The sequence below is a fragment of the Euprymna scolopes genome, chromosome 9 (genome assembly GCF_053919585.1).
Source record: "Euprymna scolopes isolate OS-2025 chromosome 9, ASM5391958v1, whole genome shotgun sequence".
Classification (NCBI taxonomy): Eukaryota; Metazoa; Mollusca; class Cephalopoda; order Sepiida; family Sepiolidae; genus Euprymna; species Euprymna scolopes.
In genome coordinates this window covers 26,555,878-26,575,036 of record NC_136490.1, presented here as the reverse complement: position 1 = coordinate 26,575,036, position 19,159 = coordinate 26,555,878, and the positions used below count along the sequence as shown (strand labels likewise).

Sequence of the window (19,159 nt, the reverse complement as noted above, 5' to 3'; positions counted from 1 at the left end):
GAGCACATTCTATTAAAGTACATGTAAAACAAATCCACGGATGCAACTTTGCATCAATGGGATAGGGGTTGGAATTAGTTGATAGCACAGGACTTTTAAATTGGATTTTTTTTTTTTTTACTGCACCATGCAGTTCTGGATCTGGGGCATCAATAACAAGTCAATAGGTTAAACAGATGCTGCCCATGATGTGCAAGTATATGTAGCCGTGGATGTTATATCATGTAATGAGATGTCTGTTGCTTATCTATTTGTTTGTGTATTCTCTAGCTGTGTATTTAACTTCTTTATTTAACCGTCTTATTTATCAGGCCCTGACCATCTAGTCTTTGAATATCTCTCTTAACAGTTGAGCTCGTCTAGTCTCTGATTGTGGGTGTGCATGTGTATCGGAACATATGATACGAATAATACATGATGACATACCTGTCTTCTGCTGGTACATTCTTCTGGAAGGATTCGCCATCTTGGTGAAGCTGGTTTTGTTACAACAAAGACATGGACCCAAGACGATTGGTTGTTTTTATATTTTTATTCACTCCCCAGGCATTTTGTCACAGCAGACTGAAATGAATGACGATCTTTGGCTTGTGGCTCCATTTGGAAACCGTTGCCCCCTTATGGGGGTTGGGGGGGGGCTTGTTCTAACATTTTTGTCTTTTAGGCATCTTAGAATAAACGCAACTAAAATTAACTCAGTTTGTTCAAACAGGAACCCTTAACACGTCGGGTCCGGTCCCCATCTGCATCTCCGGACCAAGATCAAAGTGTAGTATCTGTTCTTCAGATGCTACACTTTAATTTCTTGCTCTGTCAGTGGAGGAGAAATCCTTCACGACTGAGACAGTTTTTATTTTAGTTCCTTTTCTCCACATTAAAAAACGACCCTAGTGTCCAACTCTGTCCCGTAGGGAGGCATTGTAAATAGGAACCCTTAACACGTCAGGTCTGGTCCCCATCTGCACACCCTCTGGTGCAACTTGACAGGTCAGAATTTGATTCATGTCACAGCATGACCTTTTGACCCCCTCTGCATCTGTAATGCTTGCTCAACCCATAGTTTCCCACAATTCAAACTATTGTTTACTTCACTAGACAGATAGACAAATTGATAACTGAATAAACTGATAACTGAATAAATGCTTTCTTCCTGGCGTTGCCCAGCGATTACATAGCATACACCTTGACATTCAAAATTAAAATGCATAGACTTGTTCGTATGCACATCGTCTGTGCATATACTATCCTGAATAAAAAAAATAATTTATTTTGGGCCAATCAGAAAACTTTCTGAATTTATTTGTAATAGTCTTACTGGGAGCTACCTAAATCCTTTAAAAAAAAAAGATTTTTCTTTAAATAAACAGTTGACCCGAGATCACAGATCGGTGTCGCTGGGGGCCTCTCTGTTCATTACTCATCTTTGCGACATCTCTCTCTCCATTCATCTGCACACGAACATTAGCAAGTGCGCACACATACACACCCACAACTCATTGACATTATCGTCTTCCAATCTATATAAACTTTATTCATTGAAATATATTTCCAATCTTTCTCGCTGAACTCTCTTCCTAATATGAAATCAAATGAACATTGATTCTTATAAACAACTTTCAATAACTTATAATTTATATAAACAAACAAAAATGTTTAGATTACGATTTTCCTGACCCCTGTAACTCAGACTCCTAATCAACTGACTTCTTCAATGTCTCTGCTGATGAATCCCCCTTTGGTTATACAAGAACTCTAAAAATATTCACGAACAATCTGTTTTTCCTATTGCTGTAAACTTCCATTTTACACATATATAAAATCTCTTTTGTAAATATATGCTTTCTGAACTCATTTTTGTTTACTGTATGACAAGTCTCTTGTTTTTTCACATCAAATTATAAACACAAAAACCTTTTCTCTGAAAATATTTAATCCCAAAAATACTTCTGTACTTATAAACACCTAAATATATATACCTTCTGCTTCTTCTGAAGCAATGGTAACAGGAGGTTACCTCCAAGCAGGATAGCAAGAAACCAATTATTTTTAGGAGTCTTTATTAATTACATATTTCACAGACATAGTACATCAGTAATATATGTGGTTAGAAAGATGTTAAATATATTTAAATTTGTAAATAAGTAAAACAGCATAATGAAGGGAAGTTTTTTTTTTTTCAATCCTTATTCAACGACCAAATCAAGTTGATAACGAATAGTTGTAAAGATATTATAGTGATAATATAGCTATAATAATGCACTCACCTGGCCTTGATAATTCCGCACATTGTACTGGTTAAAGTTATCCATCATTCCACTTTGCACTGCAACAAAGAATTTACATCCAAAACAAAACACGAGTCCATAAACAAATAACATTATTTTGGATAAGGGGCATTCAGTTCACCAAGGTTAAATGGCAGATTGCAGATTTTTTGCTTGACCAGACCAACACACATGGTAGCTCCTTTCAGTCCTGACACTATGAATACCTACTGTAAGAGTGCTAGCATGTGGAATTTTTGTGGCAAGAGTTACACAATCTTCAACCTGAGTTAGCATTGTTAAATACCCCAGTAGCAAGTAGAGGTTCAGGGCGACTGCAAACAATGCAGAGATAAGCAGAGAACACCTAGAAGAGTGCATAGAATTCCAAAATGGTCACTCATCTGATACTAGCAAGGTTCAACATTGCTTAACTTAAGTGATTTGACAAGAATCAATGTGTTAACATGATTAGAGTACAGAATCTATTTGGAAATTTAGTAGATGATATCCATTTCTCCTACCTAAAACCTATTTTTCACAGAAGAAACATTGCTGGTCTTTCTCTGCTCTATCTTTATTTTCATGGCAGGTGCTTGACTGAGCTTCAATCTATGGTCCCTTCCTCTGTAAAATATTCACAAAAATATTCATCAAGTTACAACCACTGCCAATAATTTTCCTCTCTCTCTATCTCTCTCTCTCTCTCTGCTTAAAACTAAAAACTTCCATAAGCAAAATTTCTTTCCTAGAACTACCCAACTGACAGCAATATGGTCGTTTTCAACTCCAATGTAAATAAGTTCTTCTTGAGCCATCCTTTTAGATAATCAAATTCTAACCAATTTCCACTAATAACAATCATCACAATGTTGTCTAGCTGTCTGCCTGACACTCATTAACCCTTATCCTAATGTGGCCTTTATCACTTCAAAAAAAAAAAAAAAAAAAAAAAAAGCTCCATTAATTGTTCCAAAGTTTAATTTACTTTTCAGTGAGTGCATCCAGATGGATTGCATCTTCCTCTCCCCCTTAAGAGACAGGGATTGAAGATTCGAAACCCACATCTGATCATTTCAAAGTCAAGTTCCCAGACAGTAACACTAATTTTTCTGACACATACTTCCTCTCATGCCACATAGTTCCGATTTTGGTTTGGAATTTTTCATTTTAAACTTGCATGGAAAATTTCCGAGTTTAATTTTTATCCATCCATGTCTTCCCTATCACAAATTGTTATGCTTCCAACCCATTTCCCTGACCAGGAAGAACAACATGCATCACTTCTAGATCTGTTTTTGACCACAGTTCCCGATGATTGTATAACAAATGCCGACAGCCCACTTGGGAATGCTGATCATGCAGTGATAATGGTTGAAATCGCCCTAAACTCTAGAGCCAAAATTGAAGAGGCAGTGTTCAAAACAACAAGATATTATAAAAAGGCTGACTGGGAAACCATCAGAGATGCCCCATGGGAAATATTTTTTCTCTTCCTGCTGAACAGTGCGCAAAAGAGACCACCGAATGGTTAAAAACTGCAATCGAAGCACATGTTCCCATGCGGAAATTTTTTAGCAAGCCCCACTCTCCCCAATGGTTTACTTCGACTTGTGCTACTGCCATTGCTCAAAGGCAGCATGCATACCGCAGATTTAACCGACATAAGTCCAGTTCAAACAGACAGAAGTACATAGAAGCTAGAAGTAACATTAAGAAAGACATAGCGACAGCTAAGAGAGAAACCACTAAAAACGCATCAAAGCACAAAAACTAGGAACTCGTGACTTCTGGAAAATTTACAACAGTATAGTAAATAATGGGCAATCAACAATTCCCCCACTAACCAAAAATCACGAGGTTGTTTGCTCAGCAACCGAGAAGGCTAACATGCTTGCCAGTCGGTTTGCCTCAAACTCTACACTGGACCCTTCCAACCACCCCCTACCTGAATTTCCTATGCAGACAGACACCACGCTAGACAATCTGAAAATCACCCCTGCTCAGGTGCATGCTATCATAAAAAACCTTGACACTTCAAAAACATGTAGACCGATCTCCTCCCAGCTGTGCTATTAAAAAAGTGCTCAGCCGAAGTAGCTCCAGTTCTCTCCAAACTTGACAACAAATGCCTTAACGAATCTTGCTTTCCGGACTGTTGGAAAACTGCTTCTGTGGTACCAGTATTCAAGAATTCTGGCGAAAGAACTGACCCATTAAATTATCGCCCCATTAGCCTCCTCCCACTTTTCACCAAAATATTTGAGACCTTAATTAACCATGCTCTAGTCCATCACCTTACAGATGCTAAACTTCTGACTGACCAACAATAAAGCGGGGGAGGGCAGAGCGGTAACTCTAGATATATCTAAGGCTTTTGACAGGGTATGGCATGCAGGTCTCCTCAGGAAAATTAGATCATACAGTATCACTGGTAGAATACTTAAAATAATTAGATCCTTCTTAGATAAGAGAAAAATCCAGGTTGTCCTCAACGGTTATACATCAAAACAATATGATATAAATGCGGGAATGCCCCAGGGGTCTATCCTTGGACCTCTACTGTTCCTAATATTCATAAATGACCTCCCCGACAAAATTGCCTCTGAGATGGGTATATATGCTGATGACACCACGCTCTATAACAGACACGGCAGGAAAACAAATGAACACATATCTAAAGAAATGGCAGAAAGATGACCTCCAATCTGTAGTGGAATGGGGACAAAAATGGATGATCACATTCAATGCTGCTAAGACTAAACTAGTTTCATTCAATAATTACAAGAAACCTTCTCTACCACCTATAGCAATGGCCAACAACTCTTTATCTGAGAGTACATCTTTCAAACTCCTTGGCCTAACGTTCACAGGAAACATGAGTTGGAACAATTATATTGAAGGCATTGCCAGGGCCGCTGCAAGGAAGGTGGGCTCTCTCTACCGTGCTAGAAAACTACTTACACCCGAAAGTATCCTATACCTCTATAAGGCCACCATTCGCCCATGTATGGAGTATTGCTGTCATATTTGGGCTTGTGCATTTGCTACTAGTCTCTCGCTCCTTGACCAGGTTCAAAAGAGAGTCGCAAATCTGATAGGCCCTGAACTGGCATCTAAGCTTCAGCCTCTGTCCCATCGATGAAACGTTGCATCCCTCTGCCTGTTCTACAAGTATTTTAATGGTGAATGCTCTGACGAACTGCAAGCACTTGTGCCCCCACGACGTGAACACCCTCGACAAACCCGACAGGTTGCTAAATCACACCCCCACACTGTAGAGATCCCTAAATGTAAAAGATCTTTCTACTCCAGTAGTTTCTTCCCCAGAACTGCTAGACTTTGGAATTCCATTCCAGGTCCCTGCTTCCCCAACTGTACTGACGTGTAGAAGTTCAAGTGCAATGTGAACCGACATCTTGCTGCTCAAATCCCTACATAGTACTCCAGTAGTTGTTGCCCCTGATAGTAACCCCCTACACCAAAGTGGCAATGTGCCTTGTTTGGGGTGAAAATGTAATTTAAAAAAAAAAAAAGTATTGCCCCAAAGAAATATTGTCTATTTTATGTTTTTGAATTTTTTACATGAGAATTGATAATTTGCATCATTTGAATTATTCAGATTACTGTTCTCTTTGAGTGTATAGATAAGTTATCTACTTCTGTGTTGAAATAGTACCCAGGAATTATCTATTCTGATACAGAAAATACCGGTGAGTTATCTGTCCCTTATTACTATATAAGGACAGATTGAAGCAGCCATTTGTTTTTTGAGTAGAACTCTGCAATGAACTGTAGGACATCTTCCATACTTTATAAAGTGTTATAACATTTCGGTCAATGTAACTTCCAACCTTCTTCAGGCATATTTTGTTCAATTTTAAAATACAAAGCTTGTTTTTTTACATATTTTAATTTTATAATTTGTTTTTCCTGAAAGAAATTTTTTTTTTTTACATTCTAGTCCCCAACTTCTGCAGAGGAAGAGCATCCGACTAAACTGGAAGATCTTCAGGGCTTCTGGGAAATGGTGCAAATTCAAATTGAGGACGTCTACGATATGTTTGCTGAGATTGATCTTATGCGTCACAATGGATGGAAAGAAGTGCAACTCGAAGTGAGTTTTAAAATTTCCTTAGAGACTGAAATGGAACCAAAACTTTACCATTCTTAGGAAAATTATTTTCCTCCATTTTCTTTTAGCAAAAATCTTATGTCCATATTAATAAATCTATTAGACAAAATCTTTTGTGTTTCTCGCCTATACATAACTTTGATAAATAAAAAATAATTTAAGGTGTATTTATCATAAAAAGATTATTAATATAAGGCAAAACTAAAATGAATTTTAATGTTTAAGTCAATATTCTACCCGCACGCTCTTTAAATATAACTTACAGAAATGAATAAACTTTTCATTTAAAAATGACATTAGTGTTGACATTTTAAAAATATTTTTAAACACCTGAGAAATTTTCTTCCACAGAATATCAGAATATGTCCAATAATAATTATCCAAAATAAAATTTAAATTTGAAAAATGCTGACTCATTTCCTGTTTTGAAGAATAAATCAGCAATTCCTTTTAAATTAGTAGACAATAACATAAGGAAATGGATGAAAAACCTCTCCTCCCTTATCAAAACTCGGATCAATTTACTTTCAAAGAATAAATTTTTTTTTTCAAAATTTTAGATCTTATACATCCGGATCAATGCTGGTCAAGAAAATACTTTGTAGTTTTATTTATTTTATTTATTCATTTTTTTAGTTTTAGCAAAACATACATGCATGTATATACAGACATTTGCCTTTATATAATAATTTTTTTTTTTGCCATCTGCCTCAAAAAATTACCCTTTCTGTACATAATCTTAATAACAACTGATAATTGTTCTATATTTATTTATGAAAATCCGAGTTTTCTAGTTATGGATAACATAAATAACAATTATTTTTGTACCCCTTGAACACTAGTGAAGACAAATAATACCCCTGCAAGTATTTATTTGAGAAAATCAACATTTTGTCCTAACATAGAGATTGTAGGGGTGGTTGTGTAATCTCAATCTCACCTCTTGTTCCGTCCCATAAAGACCACATGCTCCATTGCTCAGTGTTTGAAGTCTTATGACAAAAAGTATAAACACTTCTCCAAAATCAAAACTCTGAAGACAGTTTGTCGTTAAATCAACAGGTTTATTGAAAATGAAGAAGGTAAAACTGAAAACAGAAAGAATAAAACACAATTAGCGTGAAGTTTAGTGTAGAAGGGGAAAGCAGTAGATGCTTGAAAATATGTCGAAATTGAATAAGTCCAAGATACTAACAAAATCGAAAGTAAGAAATTAATCAGCCTCAATGCGGAAACGAAAGAAAGGAAAAAACTTACAGTGAAAATTTGACATCAAGGAAAAAAAAGTGGAGTTGGTAGCTGTTAAACCCTTGGGCAGTCACCCCATGGAAAGGGAAAAGGAAAGCATTGGTGTTAGCGGTGAAGGGTCATCCATCTAGTACTGACTGGGCTGCATGTTACTCAACTTTGATTTAAGGAGAACTGGTGTATCAATGTGATTATGCCGTACATAACAGTAACATATCACTAAAATAACTTGCAATGTTTTCCATTTATTCTGAACACTATAACAATTTAATAACAATCTCTACAATTGTTTATTTGTGAAAATCAGACATTATAGTTGTAGTTTTTTTGTTTTTTAAACTGGATTATGTTGATTTCGTTTTTTTTTTTTTTTTTTTTTTTTTAGTCAAGCATTACCCTGGCCCAGTTTTATTTGCTAGCAACTCAGAAAGGGTTGGTACGCCATAAAAAAGATTAAACAAATAAAATCTTATCTATAAGAAATGTTTGTTTCGGAATTTTTAAGATAAGAACTGAGCTATCAATCTTCAGAAAACTGTCACTTAAAATTGATTATTACTTAACACTTTTATTCGTTGTTACCCCGCCTTTTTTTAAGTCACTCTAGTTGAGGTGTGAAGCTAACTAGAATGAAAGATGATTAACACAAAGATGGGGGATGCCTAATTGGTCTTAGCATAAAGCCACTTGATGTAAGAATCTAGCAAAAAAAAAAAAGATAATTGCAAAGACAAGACATGCCTATTGACCTTGAAAAGACCAAGGTTATAGATAGGAGGAAAACGGTCAGCAGGAAGAGTTTCACAAGCTTGCAGTTCTTAGAAAGAATATACTGGAATAGGAAGCTGCATTACTATGAGTTATCAAAACAGCGAATTGATGGAGATGATGATTAACGAGAGATGAGTTGGAATAAAATAAGTTGTGAATAGATCAGACAACTATGAAGACATGCCATAATAGTATTTATAGAAAAGACAAACATCACATATGTGAAAACGGTTGCAGAAAAGAAAGGTGACGTTTCTGCACTTTATCAACAACTGTCAAATGGGATAGATTCACCAGCCCAAATATGACAACAGTATTTTATAAGTAGTTTAATAGATTTACATAAGGAATAGCTTCAGGTGTGAGAAAGTGTTTAGAGCAATAGAAACGACGTTATGAGAAGCAGAAAGAGCAACGCATCTAATATATGAACTCCCAAGAAAGATTTAATGAAATAAAAAGAGCAAGAAGTTTTAGAATTGATTTCTCAAGAGCAGAGTCATCCATAAGAATCTCGGGAAGAAAAGGGGCACGAGTTGAGTTTTAACAGGATTAAGAAAAATTCCAGCAATGAATAAAATACTAATAATCAGTTTTTTTTTTTTTTTTTTTTTTTTACGTGGGGTGATTCCAGTAAAGCAACTGGCCCTGACAGCATTCCAATTATAGTGCTCAAAAGGCTTCAATCGGAACTAGTGCACATACTTACAAAGTTACTTAAGCGTTGTCTTAAGGAGAAATGTTTCCCAACACCTTGAAAAATCTAATCAGTATGCCCTGTATTTAAGAACTCGGGTGATTGCTCATTTCCCTCTCAGTACAGACCAATAAATCTCCTATGCATCATGAGTAAGCTATTGGAATTTGTGCTAAATAAAGAAGTAGTCAACCATCTTAGCAAAAATAATCTTCTTAGTGACATGCAATATGGTTTCCGTTCTGCTAGATCTACAGCAGACGTGCTTACAGTTATCTCATAGGATTGGCGAATCCCTCGACGGAGGCTTCCTCTCTAGGGCAATTGCTCTTGACATATCAAAGGTCTTTGATAAGGTATGGCATAAAGGTCTACTTCACAAGATCTCCAGTCATGGTATAACTAGAAATGTCTTCTCAACTATTAAATCATTTCTCTCTGATAGGTTCTTAAGAGTAGTGGTTGATGGGCAGAAATCAGAAACTCTCAGTATTAATGCTGGAGTCCCTCAGGGGTCCATCCTGGGTCCAACTCTCTTCCTGATCTACATCAATAATCTTCCAAACCACATCCTTAGATCATTCGTAGAGATTTATGCTGATGACACTACAGTCTATGGTAGCACTTCGAAGACCGTAAACAACCAAGTTCTCTCTGACTCTCTCTCCTCTGATCTTGAGCATGTGGTACAATGGGGAAAAAAGTGGCTGGTTACTTTTAATGCATTTAAAACCAAGCTTCTATCTTTACATCATCAACATTCTGTTGCCCAGTTGCCATCAATCGAAATGAATGGCTTTCATCTTGGGGAGACTTCATGTTTTGACAAGCTTCTGGGCTTGACCTTTACTCCTGATCTGAAATGGAACACGTATATCAAATCCATTGCCAAAGTCGCTGGAAGAATGTTAGGATCCTTCTACCGCTCCAGTAGATATCTCACTTTTGATGCAATTCTCTATCTATATGAAAGCCAGGTTTGGCCAACGATGGAGTACTGTTGCCACATCTGGACAGGAGCTGCTTGAAGCAGCTTATCCTGTCTTGACAGAGTACAAAATAGACTTTGTAGCTTAGTGAGGGATGCCCTTTTCTCTTCCATGTAACCTCTTTCCTACAGAAGAGACGTAGCGAGCCTGTCCCTGATTTATCGTTATTTTCATGGCAGCTGCTCATCTGAACTTTAATCTATGGTCCCTCCTCGCCAGACTTTCACGAAAAACACTCGTCTAGCCAGAACCGCTATCAACAATTTCCCACACTCTTTATCTGTGCCTACACCTAAACGTAGATTCCATGAACAGATTCCATGAACAGGGCTTCTTTCTTAGAACTGCTCGCCTGTGGAATTCTATTCCGTTTGCCTGCTTTCCAGCTGACTACAATCTGATTATCTTCAAGTCCAACGTGCACAAGTTCTTATTGAACCCCCCCCCTAAGTAATCCAAGTTAAAAAAAAATTCCCGCAAATGTTTACTATGCTAAAATCACAATGACTAATGTATACCCATTAACCCTTATCCTCGAGTGGCCTCTGGGCCTTGATAAGTGGTTCTCTCAGATGAGAACATTAGTCTGAACAATTCAAATATTACATTTTTGTCATAAAATAATTATTTCTTTATGACTGATTCTTAGGCAACAATCTATTATAGGAATTATTTTTTTTTAATTTCTTAAAACTCCATAAAACAAAAAGTTAAATTTGAAATTGTCACCTCTTTTTCTTAGTATAACTCTTCCGAAAGTTAAAAAAAAAAAAATTACTTCCGGTTAGGTAAAGTGCACTGAAGCTGATACTTTATAATCGAACCTTTCTCGTTTATCTTCTGCTCTTATTTTGTGATTTCGTATTTAATTTTGCTTCAAGCTTTTGAATGTTGATAAAAGTCAATGATTGCAAAATACTAAAACTTTTTTCTCTTTTCTTGCAACAGTCAAGGAGGAGCTCCAGCTCTAGTCAAAAGTCCGCCAGTGTTAACAGCACGCCCTCACATACTCCTGGTAAGATACAAACACTGTGTTCTTTGTCTTTTAATTTCTTATTTTGTATGTCATAGAAATTACATTAAATTTTTTATGATTTAATTCATTGATTTTTTTTTTTTTCTTCTTTCAACTTTTCTTTTATTTTAACTTTGTTCTTTGAAGCATTATTGACTTTTTCAAAAGCATCAATCATTTTTGTTTAACCTAACACCTGACGCCTTTGGATGAAATTAGTTTATATCTCGCTTTCTCTCTCACTCTCCCTCCCATATTCGCTTTCTCTCTTTCATTCTCTCCTATTCTCTCTCTCCCATTCTCCTATTCTCTCTCTCCCATTCTCCTATTCTCTCTCTCCCATTCTCCTATTCTCTCTCTCCCATTCTCTCTCTCCCATTCTCTCTCTCCCATTCTCTCTCTCCCATTCTCTCTCTCCCATTCTCTCTCTCCCATTCTCTCTCTCCCATTCTCTCTCTCCCATTCTCCCATTCTGTCTCTCCCATTCTCCCATTCCCTCTCTCCCATTCTCCCATTCCTATTCTCCCATTCCTATTCTCCCATTCCTATTCTCCCATTCCCATTCTCCCATTCCCATTCTCCCATTCCCATTCTCCCATTCTCTCTCTCCCATTCTCTCATTCTCTCTCTCCCATTCTCGCTCTCGCTCGCTTTCTCTTTGCCTCACTTTCTCAAACAGCTCATTCTATCATCTTGTCTCTCTGTTGTCTATCACCTCCAGTTCACCCGGTCCTCTCTCTTAACCCATTTAATTTTCTACCATACTCTCTCTCGCTCTTCACCTTTCCTTAAACATATACACTTGATTAACTAATTTGCAAGGCAAAAAATGGCTTTCTTTTCTTTTGTTAGTATTTTGCATTTTTCTTAGTGCCAAAATGTTATTAGCCCCCCCCCTCACGAAATTAACTTTTTTTTTTATTTTGTTGCTCTTTAGTAATTCTAATCTCAAGACTTGTTTTAGCTTTTTCAAATTAAAAAAAATGCTGCTGCTTGTCTGTTAAAGTAGATAGTACAGTCTATTTCTGGAATTGTCTTGGTTCTCTGCTTCTAATTTCGGATTTCTCCATTGTTTCAATCGACACAGTGGAAAAATGCTTAATGTGTTTACGGCTGCCGCTGAATCTTGTAGAAATCTTAAGATAAAAAAAAAAATTCATTCTGTGGGGAAGAGGGGGATTCTTTCTTCCAACTTAATTTTACATGATCTAATTTTCCTTTGCTGCTGTAAAGAATCGGTTAAAACAAAAAAACATAAGAATGGACATTATGTTTTAGAATTTTCAAGATAAGGATTGGTAATTTGTATTTGGATTATTCTGACTATTCTAATTTTTTTTTTTTTTTTTTTTTGGACACTGAACTTTCATTTAAATTTATGCATATAACATTACACAAATGGATTTACTATGAAGCTGTAATGGAATGATATACGGCATAATCATGTTGACACCCCAGTTCTCATTAGATTATCAATGGTAAGCAACGTTGAGCTGGTTAGTACCAGATAGGTGACCATTTTGGAATATCAGGTGCTGTGTGTAGAAGAACCATGGCATGCAAGAACTAAAAAAAAAAAAAAAAAATCCAACGTTATGTCCCTTGACCAGGTATACGTGCGAATGGAGATCGCTTGTGAATTTAATATTCCCTTGACACTTCCTCCTTTGGAGGGAGCTGATTCATCCAACCTAAGGTGAATTCTGCTGGCATACATAATGGAATGCTGAAATAGGTCCTTATTAAATTATTCTTCCCTCACCCTTTTCTCTTGCTATAATCTCCATTTCATTTTTTTTTCTCTTAATTGTAATCCTAAGTTTGATTTACCTTTTGAGCAAGGGGTACTTGTATAGTTTAATCAAGGCATTAAAAAATGAAAATATCGGAAAAAAAGGTTATATTGTATGTATCCATTCTTGGACTGAAGATCTCCGAAAAAAAATTTCACTTTATTTGATCGAGTTTTTTTACAGCAGAAAAACACGCTTTTATTAGAGCGCGTTGAAGTCGGCCATCTTTGAATTTTTTGAACACGCCATGGGGAGATAACTCAATTTAAAGCACAGACACTCCCTCCCCATCTTTAATGCTAGCTTTTCTTCCTAAAAATCAAACCTTTTGCTCAGTATCATAACAAATTTTTTTTTTTTTTTTTTTTTTTTTGCTGTAAAAAAAAAAACTACTTGATGAAATTAAGTGAATTTTTTTTTTTCGGAGAACTTCGTTCCATAACGAATACGGGCAATATAACCTTTTTCCGATATTTTCATTTTTTAATGACAATTTTATCATTCCACCCTGTATAATACAACCGCATATTTACTTTCCAAAAATCTGCTCATCTTAGGAATGTGATATCACAGGGCTGCCTCCTAACTAACTACAGCATGGTCGTTTTCAAGTCCAATTTTAACAAATTCTTGTTGAGCCGTTCTTTTAAATAATCAAATTTAAATATATATATATATATATGTATATGACTGAGGACCACTTGTGAATTTCATATTCCCATGAAACTTCCTCCTTTGGAGGAAGCTGGTCCAACCCGACTAAGGTGAGTACCACTTTGGTTGGTCGGTGTGTTTTACTAAAACATTTGATTTTTCACAATATTAACAAAAATAAATGAACCAGATGTTTTACTTCAGTTCATAAATAGGCGGATTGTGTAGCAACACCACCACCTGAGATCATTAAAATTAAAGGCTCATTATTTAAGCATAAAAATTCTTTTGTAAACAACACAATTTATATAATAGGTTTCAGTTGTGTCATTGATGCTATCTAAACAAAACAGCATAGTTAAAAAAAAAAAAAAGAAACAGCATAGTAAAAAAAAAAAAAAAATGGATCAAAATATTGCAATATTTTGATCCATTTTTTTTTTTTTTTACTATGCTGTTTCTTACAACTACCCCCCCTTTTTTTTTTTTGACATGTATTTTTACCATATTTATAGAATTTGTATCTCCATAACCGACCATAGAATTTTTTTGTTTTTAATAACAATCTGATTACAGCGGTTTGTGATTATCTCTTTCTTTTCCTGAATGCAAAAAGTCTGTCTGACTACAGTATGGTTCTAAAGAGTTCTAGAAGGTCCACCATTCTAGGTTATACCTTATGCTTTGAGAAGAGGTTATTTTATTACTAATTGCCTGAGACGCTCCTGAGAAGACCGGAGCTGCTCAGGCAATTTTTTAAGGCCAGAGTACTTGACCTGTTGAACACTGGCTTTTCAATCTTTATCTTCTGACCTTGTATCATATCTTTCCATGGTGGAAGAGAAATAAAACACCTGTGATAAAACAAATAACATTGACATATGTCTTTGAAACATTTACATCTTAATAAGCAGCAGTAACTTATTATTTAAAGATTACTTGTTAAATAGTTTAGTATTGTTCAGTTTTTGACGTGGTTTTAATTGCTTCCCATAGAATGATTTTGTTATATTTACCGTCTTCATAGAATTTCAATCTCCATGAATGGCCATAGATTTTTTTTCTTGCATTCAGATCATGACTTGACCTCTGGTTATCCATTAAATCTTCTGAATGAAAAAAAAAAACGCTGGTAACTTTAGATATGCATAAATACCTGTTTCACTTTGAAACTGTATGGCTGAGATTCCATAGAATGTCTTGTCCATAAAAGCGTTAACACATTAACACATAAAATCCTTAACTTCATTGGCGTAAAATTCAATAATGATTTGATCAATAATTCCAGACTGTACGTAGTAATTAAAAGTGAATTGAGATGTTATTTGTAGCCTAACTTCCATCTGACAGCAAATGAGACCTACAGAAGGTCGAATAGCCTTTAAATGACTTAAACTCCAACAAACAAATGGACGAAAAGGCTACAAGTCTTCAGCGAACACTGGTATTCCCAATGGGAAGTGAGCTTACAACGGAAATTGAATAAGTTACGGGTAAGTTTAGATATGCAGGAAGTATTGTCATGCATGTTTCACTTCGAAACTGCATAGCTGGAATTTCTGTCCATAAGTTTTGTCCATAAAATAAAGATAGTAATGCACTCCAGTCCTTTTCAATGAATAGGGAAAGCCTGGGAGGGTGGAACTCCTAGGACTGAACAAAATGATATATCAGCCTCACAGCAACAATCAATAGGGGACTGATTACCAAGGATGTACTCCAACTGGTATAAACACCGCCTACTCTCAAGCATTACATATTTATCTGCTTTTATTAATACATTTTGCATTGATTTGGTTTCACTGTGAAACTGCAAGTCAATAAAATCGTTGGTATAACTCATTTAGTCTTAGAGTATTCCAATAATAATGGTCCAGTCTATAATTTTAGCCAGTATGTAGTAAATAAATTGATTTTAGGCTGACTCCCACATGACAGCAAATAGGACCTACAGAAAGTCAAAGGTCGATCAGCCTTTAACTGACATAAACTTTGATGGATGATAGGACCATATGCTATAAGCTTTAAATGAACACAATGGAAATCAATTAGAACTGAGCAGCAGACTAGTCATTGAATTAACTGACCAAATAAGTAATATATGATTGGTTATATCAAGCTCATGATCTCATTGATTGGTCAGCGAAAACAAATCATTTACATAATTGGACACTGCTCATTTCATTGTCCTGGATGTCTGTTTATAGTTGCTGGTTTGGGATAGAAACTGTTCATTTTTAGCTGCAGATATATAGCACATGGTGACACTTTGATGTAAGCAATTGTTATTCATATTAGCTCCTCTACACCATATCACACCTTTTTCTACGTTTGACGTCTAGATCAGATAAAAATCTAATCTTTGGTCCATCGAGTATCAGAGATTCATCCATGAAAATTTAATTTGATTTCTCTTTGAAATCAAAAAGCTAAAATTTTGAAGACAAATCGATAAAAATATTCGGAATTGATGGATGGATGAATCAGTTCATCTTTTATTGTGTGTGTGTGTGTGTGTGCATATATATATATATATATATCTCACACACGTGTATATTAGTGTTTTTCAGCTAAAAATGAATGTTTTCACATTTGACAAATAAAAGCATGTGAACTTATAGATTTTATCATAATTGAAATTTTTATTATTTGGAATGACACTCTTTAACAAAATATATGTATGTATTAGAGTTTGGATGATTCATCAGAATCAGGAATTGAAAACATTGGGGTCTTGGAATCTGTATTGGAATCAAAAAAGTGTGTACCTATATTATGATGCCAATAACGATTTTTAAATTTTTTTTTTTTTTTTTTTTTTTTTTTTTTAAACAAAATTCTCCATAATAGGTACTAATGATAAATATTTATTGATTTTAGACTACCAATAAAACTAAAATCTATGAATCATCTTCCCCCCCCCCACACACACACACAAACATGTATTTTTTGTATTTGTGAAAATACATGCATGGGATTTTAAGGTAATTAAAAAAAAAAAAAAATTGTACCAATATATATTTAGAGATTTAATAAGAATCAGGAATTGTATCATACTCTGGGAAAATAGTGTGTGCTTGTGTGCATGAGAGAGAAAATGTTAGGTACAACCTAAAAGAACAATTTATTTCCGTTGGGACTAAAGAGTGATCACCGTTTGAAAGAGAGAAGTCCGCCATTACATTTTGATAAGTAAACAATATCTCATGTAACAAACTTTGTAACAAAAAATAATCTTATCGAGAACTTTGTTTTGAGTGGAGTTTAAGATCAACCAAACTTTCAACTCGCTGACATAAATCAAATAATTTAAAAGAAATCGTGTTACATCTTTTTGTTTTTAAATTTTGAACTTGGTTTAATTTGTTGACATTTCATAATGAGAGATAAGGAACTCCCCTCCTCCCAGATCAATTTGAATATCCATTGTTCGTTAGTGATTCTGTACTCGCATTCCCTCTGTACAGCTCAGCTTTCACTGTCTGCAATTTCTGCAGTATAAATGTCCACTATTTTCATCAGGAAGACATGGCACGACTAATTCACATCGTAAAACCTCCCGTGGTGGTTACCTGATGGTAATGGAGGAAGAAGGTAAGCACTTCCTAACAATGCACTGTTTAGCTTCTTCTAGATAACTGCCCCCCCCCCCCACCCTCACTGTCACCATGTCCTCTTCCTCGGTCTTGCTGGCTTGGGTTTTTGGTATCATCATCACCACTATCATCACCATCATAACGTGTGTGCGTGGCTAAAATACCTCCAGATCCTCCCTCCACCTTTCCACCAAGTCCTTGAATATTTTCTCCAAGAGTTGTTCAGATTATTGATCTCCTTTTTTTGTTTGGTGTTGTCGTGTAAATTCTGGAATGTGGAAAAAGTAGAGAAATTGAGAGCAAAACAGTTAACGTCAAACATCTCGTCATTCAAATACAAATCCCCACACCTCATGGGCACTCCTTGAAACATTTGAAAAAATGAGGCTATTTCCTAATGTGTGACAGTTTATTATCTACTGTGAAATGGATTTTATTCCCAACAACTGTTTATAAATAATACAGACAAGAAAAGTGCATAAGATATAACTAATATTAGTACAAATAATTAGAATTACACAAAAAAAAATATAAACAGTTTTTTGAGAATATAAATTTATCACTGCAGCAGCATATTACTAATATCTGGTCAAGAAAGGGGGAAGTTATAACAACAAGACTCCGAATAGGTCATACCTCTATAACACACTCCTACCTACTCAAAAAAGAAGCCCCATTCTGCATACCCTGCCAGGAACCATACACAGTCAGTCATATACTAACAAGATGTAAAGACTTGAAAACAAACCAACTGAATCTATATAATAAAAAAAACTGTAAAGAATATATTCACTCATGTAGACCCAACTACCCTTCTCAAGTATCTGAAGATAACAGAGTTACTCAACAAGATTTAAAAAAAAAAAAATGAAAAAAAAAACAATACCTTATCTAACTATATAAACACTGAACACCAGATACATACATATAAAACTTATAACTATTAATACATATAAAAATTGAAGGACTCTGGCATGAAATGACCACATAGGTTGATATGCTGTAAAATCAATCAATCCATCTAATATCTGATCAACACATAACACATTAATCTTGAAATGTTAGCAAACTTCAACACGATTGAAGATTAAAAAAATGGATAGAAAATGAGTTTATCACATTATTTATTGTCTCATTATATTCTTTGAATATAAATGCATTGCAATGTTACAACATTCTATGTTGATTGGTATACACAAAACAGGAAATAAAAGCTGGTCATATTTGAAAAATCTAATATGGAGTCCTGTAATTTTGAAGAGGACTACAAGGGAGATAAGCATGAAATTATTTGACAAAGGAAGATCATCCACCTACAACCCCCCTCTTGATTTAAAAAGAAATGTAATTTTCTTGCGAATAATCCTAAAACTCCTTTCACTGTAAATAAGAAATATCCAAAAATGATCTCTTAAACCTTTATAGAGCTCTTTATAGGGAATTCAAAATATCTACCTTAAACCCTTTCTGAATAATATCTGTAAGTTTTTTCTTTTTTCCATAACTTTATTTCTTTGGAAATATTTTTTTCTCACAAAAATAATTTCATCTTGAGAATCCTAAACAATCAATACCTAATCCGACGTTGAGCACAATTTGAGAATATAAAGTTTAAATTCCATAGACTTATTATATAAAAAACATATATATATATATATGTGTGTGTTTGTACGCATTCTATATATATATATATATATATATATATATATATATATATATATATAAAAATACTCATCAGGTGCGTTTGAAATCCAAATTACAACATAAAATTATGAAATAAACAAATATTTTACTTGCTTGAAATTTATAATTTAAATATTTTGGAGTCAAACTCCATCATCAGTATTTTGTACATCTTTTTTTTCTCTTGCCTTGTTTTTAAGCTGGAGAAACTTTACATGGCAAAAAAGAAAAAAATGTATAAAATACTGAGGATGGAGTGTGACCCCAAAATATATTTAAATTATAAATTTCAAATAAGTAAAATATTTGTTTAT

At 34.9% G+C, this 19,159-nt stretch overlaps 1 protein-coding gene across 15 annotated transcripts in view; it reads left to right on the top strand.

The window, feature by feature from the left end:
- Window positions 1-19,159, top strand: part of LOC145284474 (uncharacterized) — a 716,321-nt gene that overhangs the window by 668,421 nt on the left and 28,741 nt on the right. For 8 of the 15 annotated variants that reach the window (XM_080133324.1, XM_080133322.1, XM_080133323.1 and 5 more), the window contains 3 exons: window positions 6,229-6,381; window positions 11,053-11,119; window positions 17,089-17,160. In XM_080133324.1, coding sequence (XP_079989450.1) covers window positions 6,229-6,381; window positions 11,053-11,119; window positions 17,089-17,160 — 292 coding nt within the window. The remainder of the gene's footprint in view (window positions 1-6,228; window positions 6,382-11,052; window positions 11,120-17,088; window positions 17,161-19,159) is intronic. The other 7 variants (XM_080133329.1, XM_080133331.1, XM_080133330.1 and 4 more) reach the window with 1 other exon arrangement.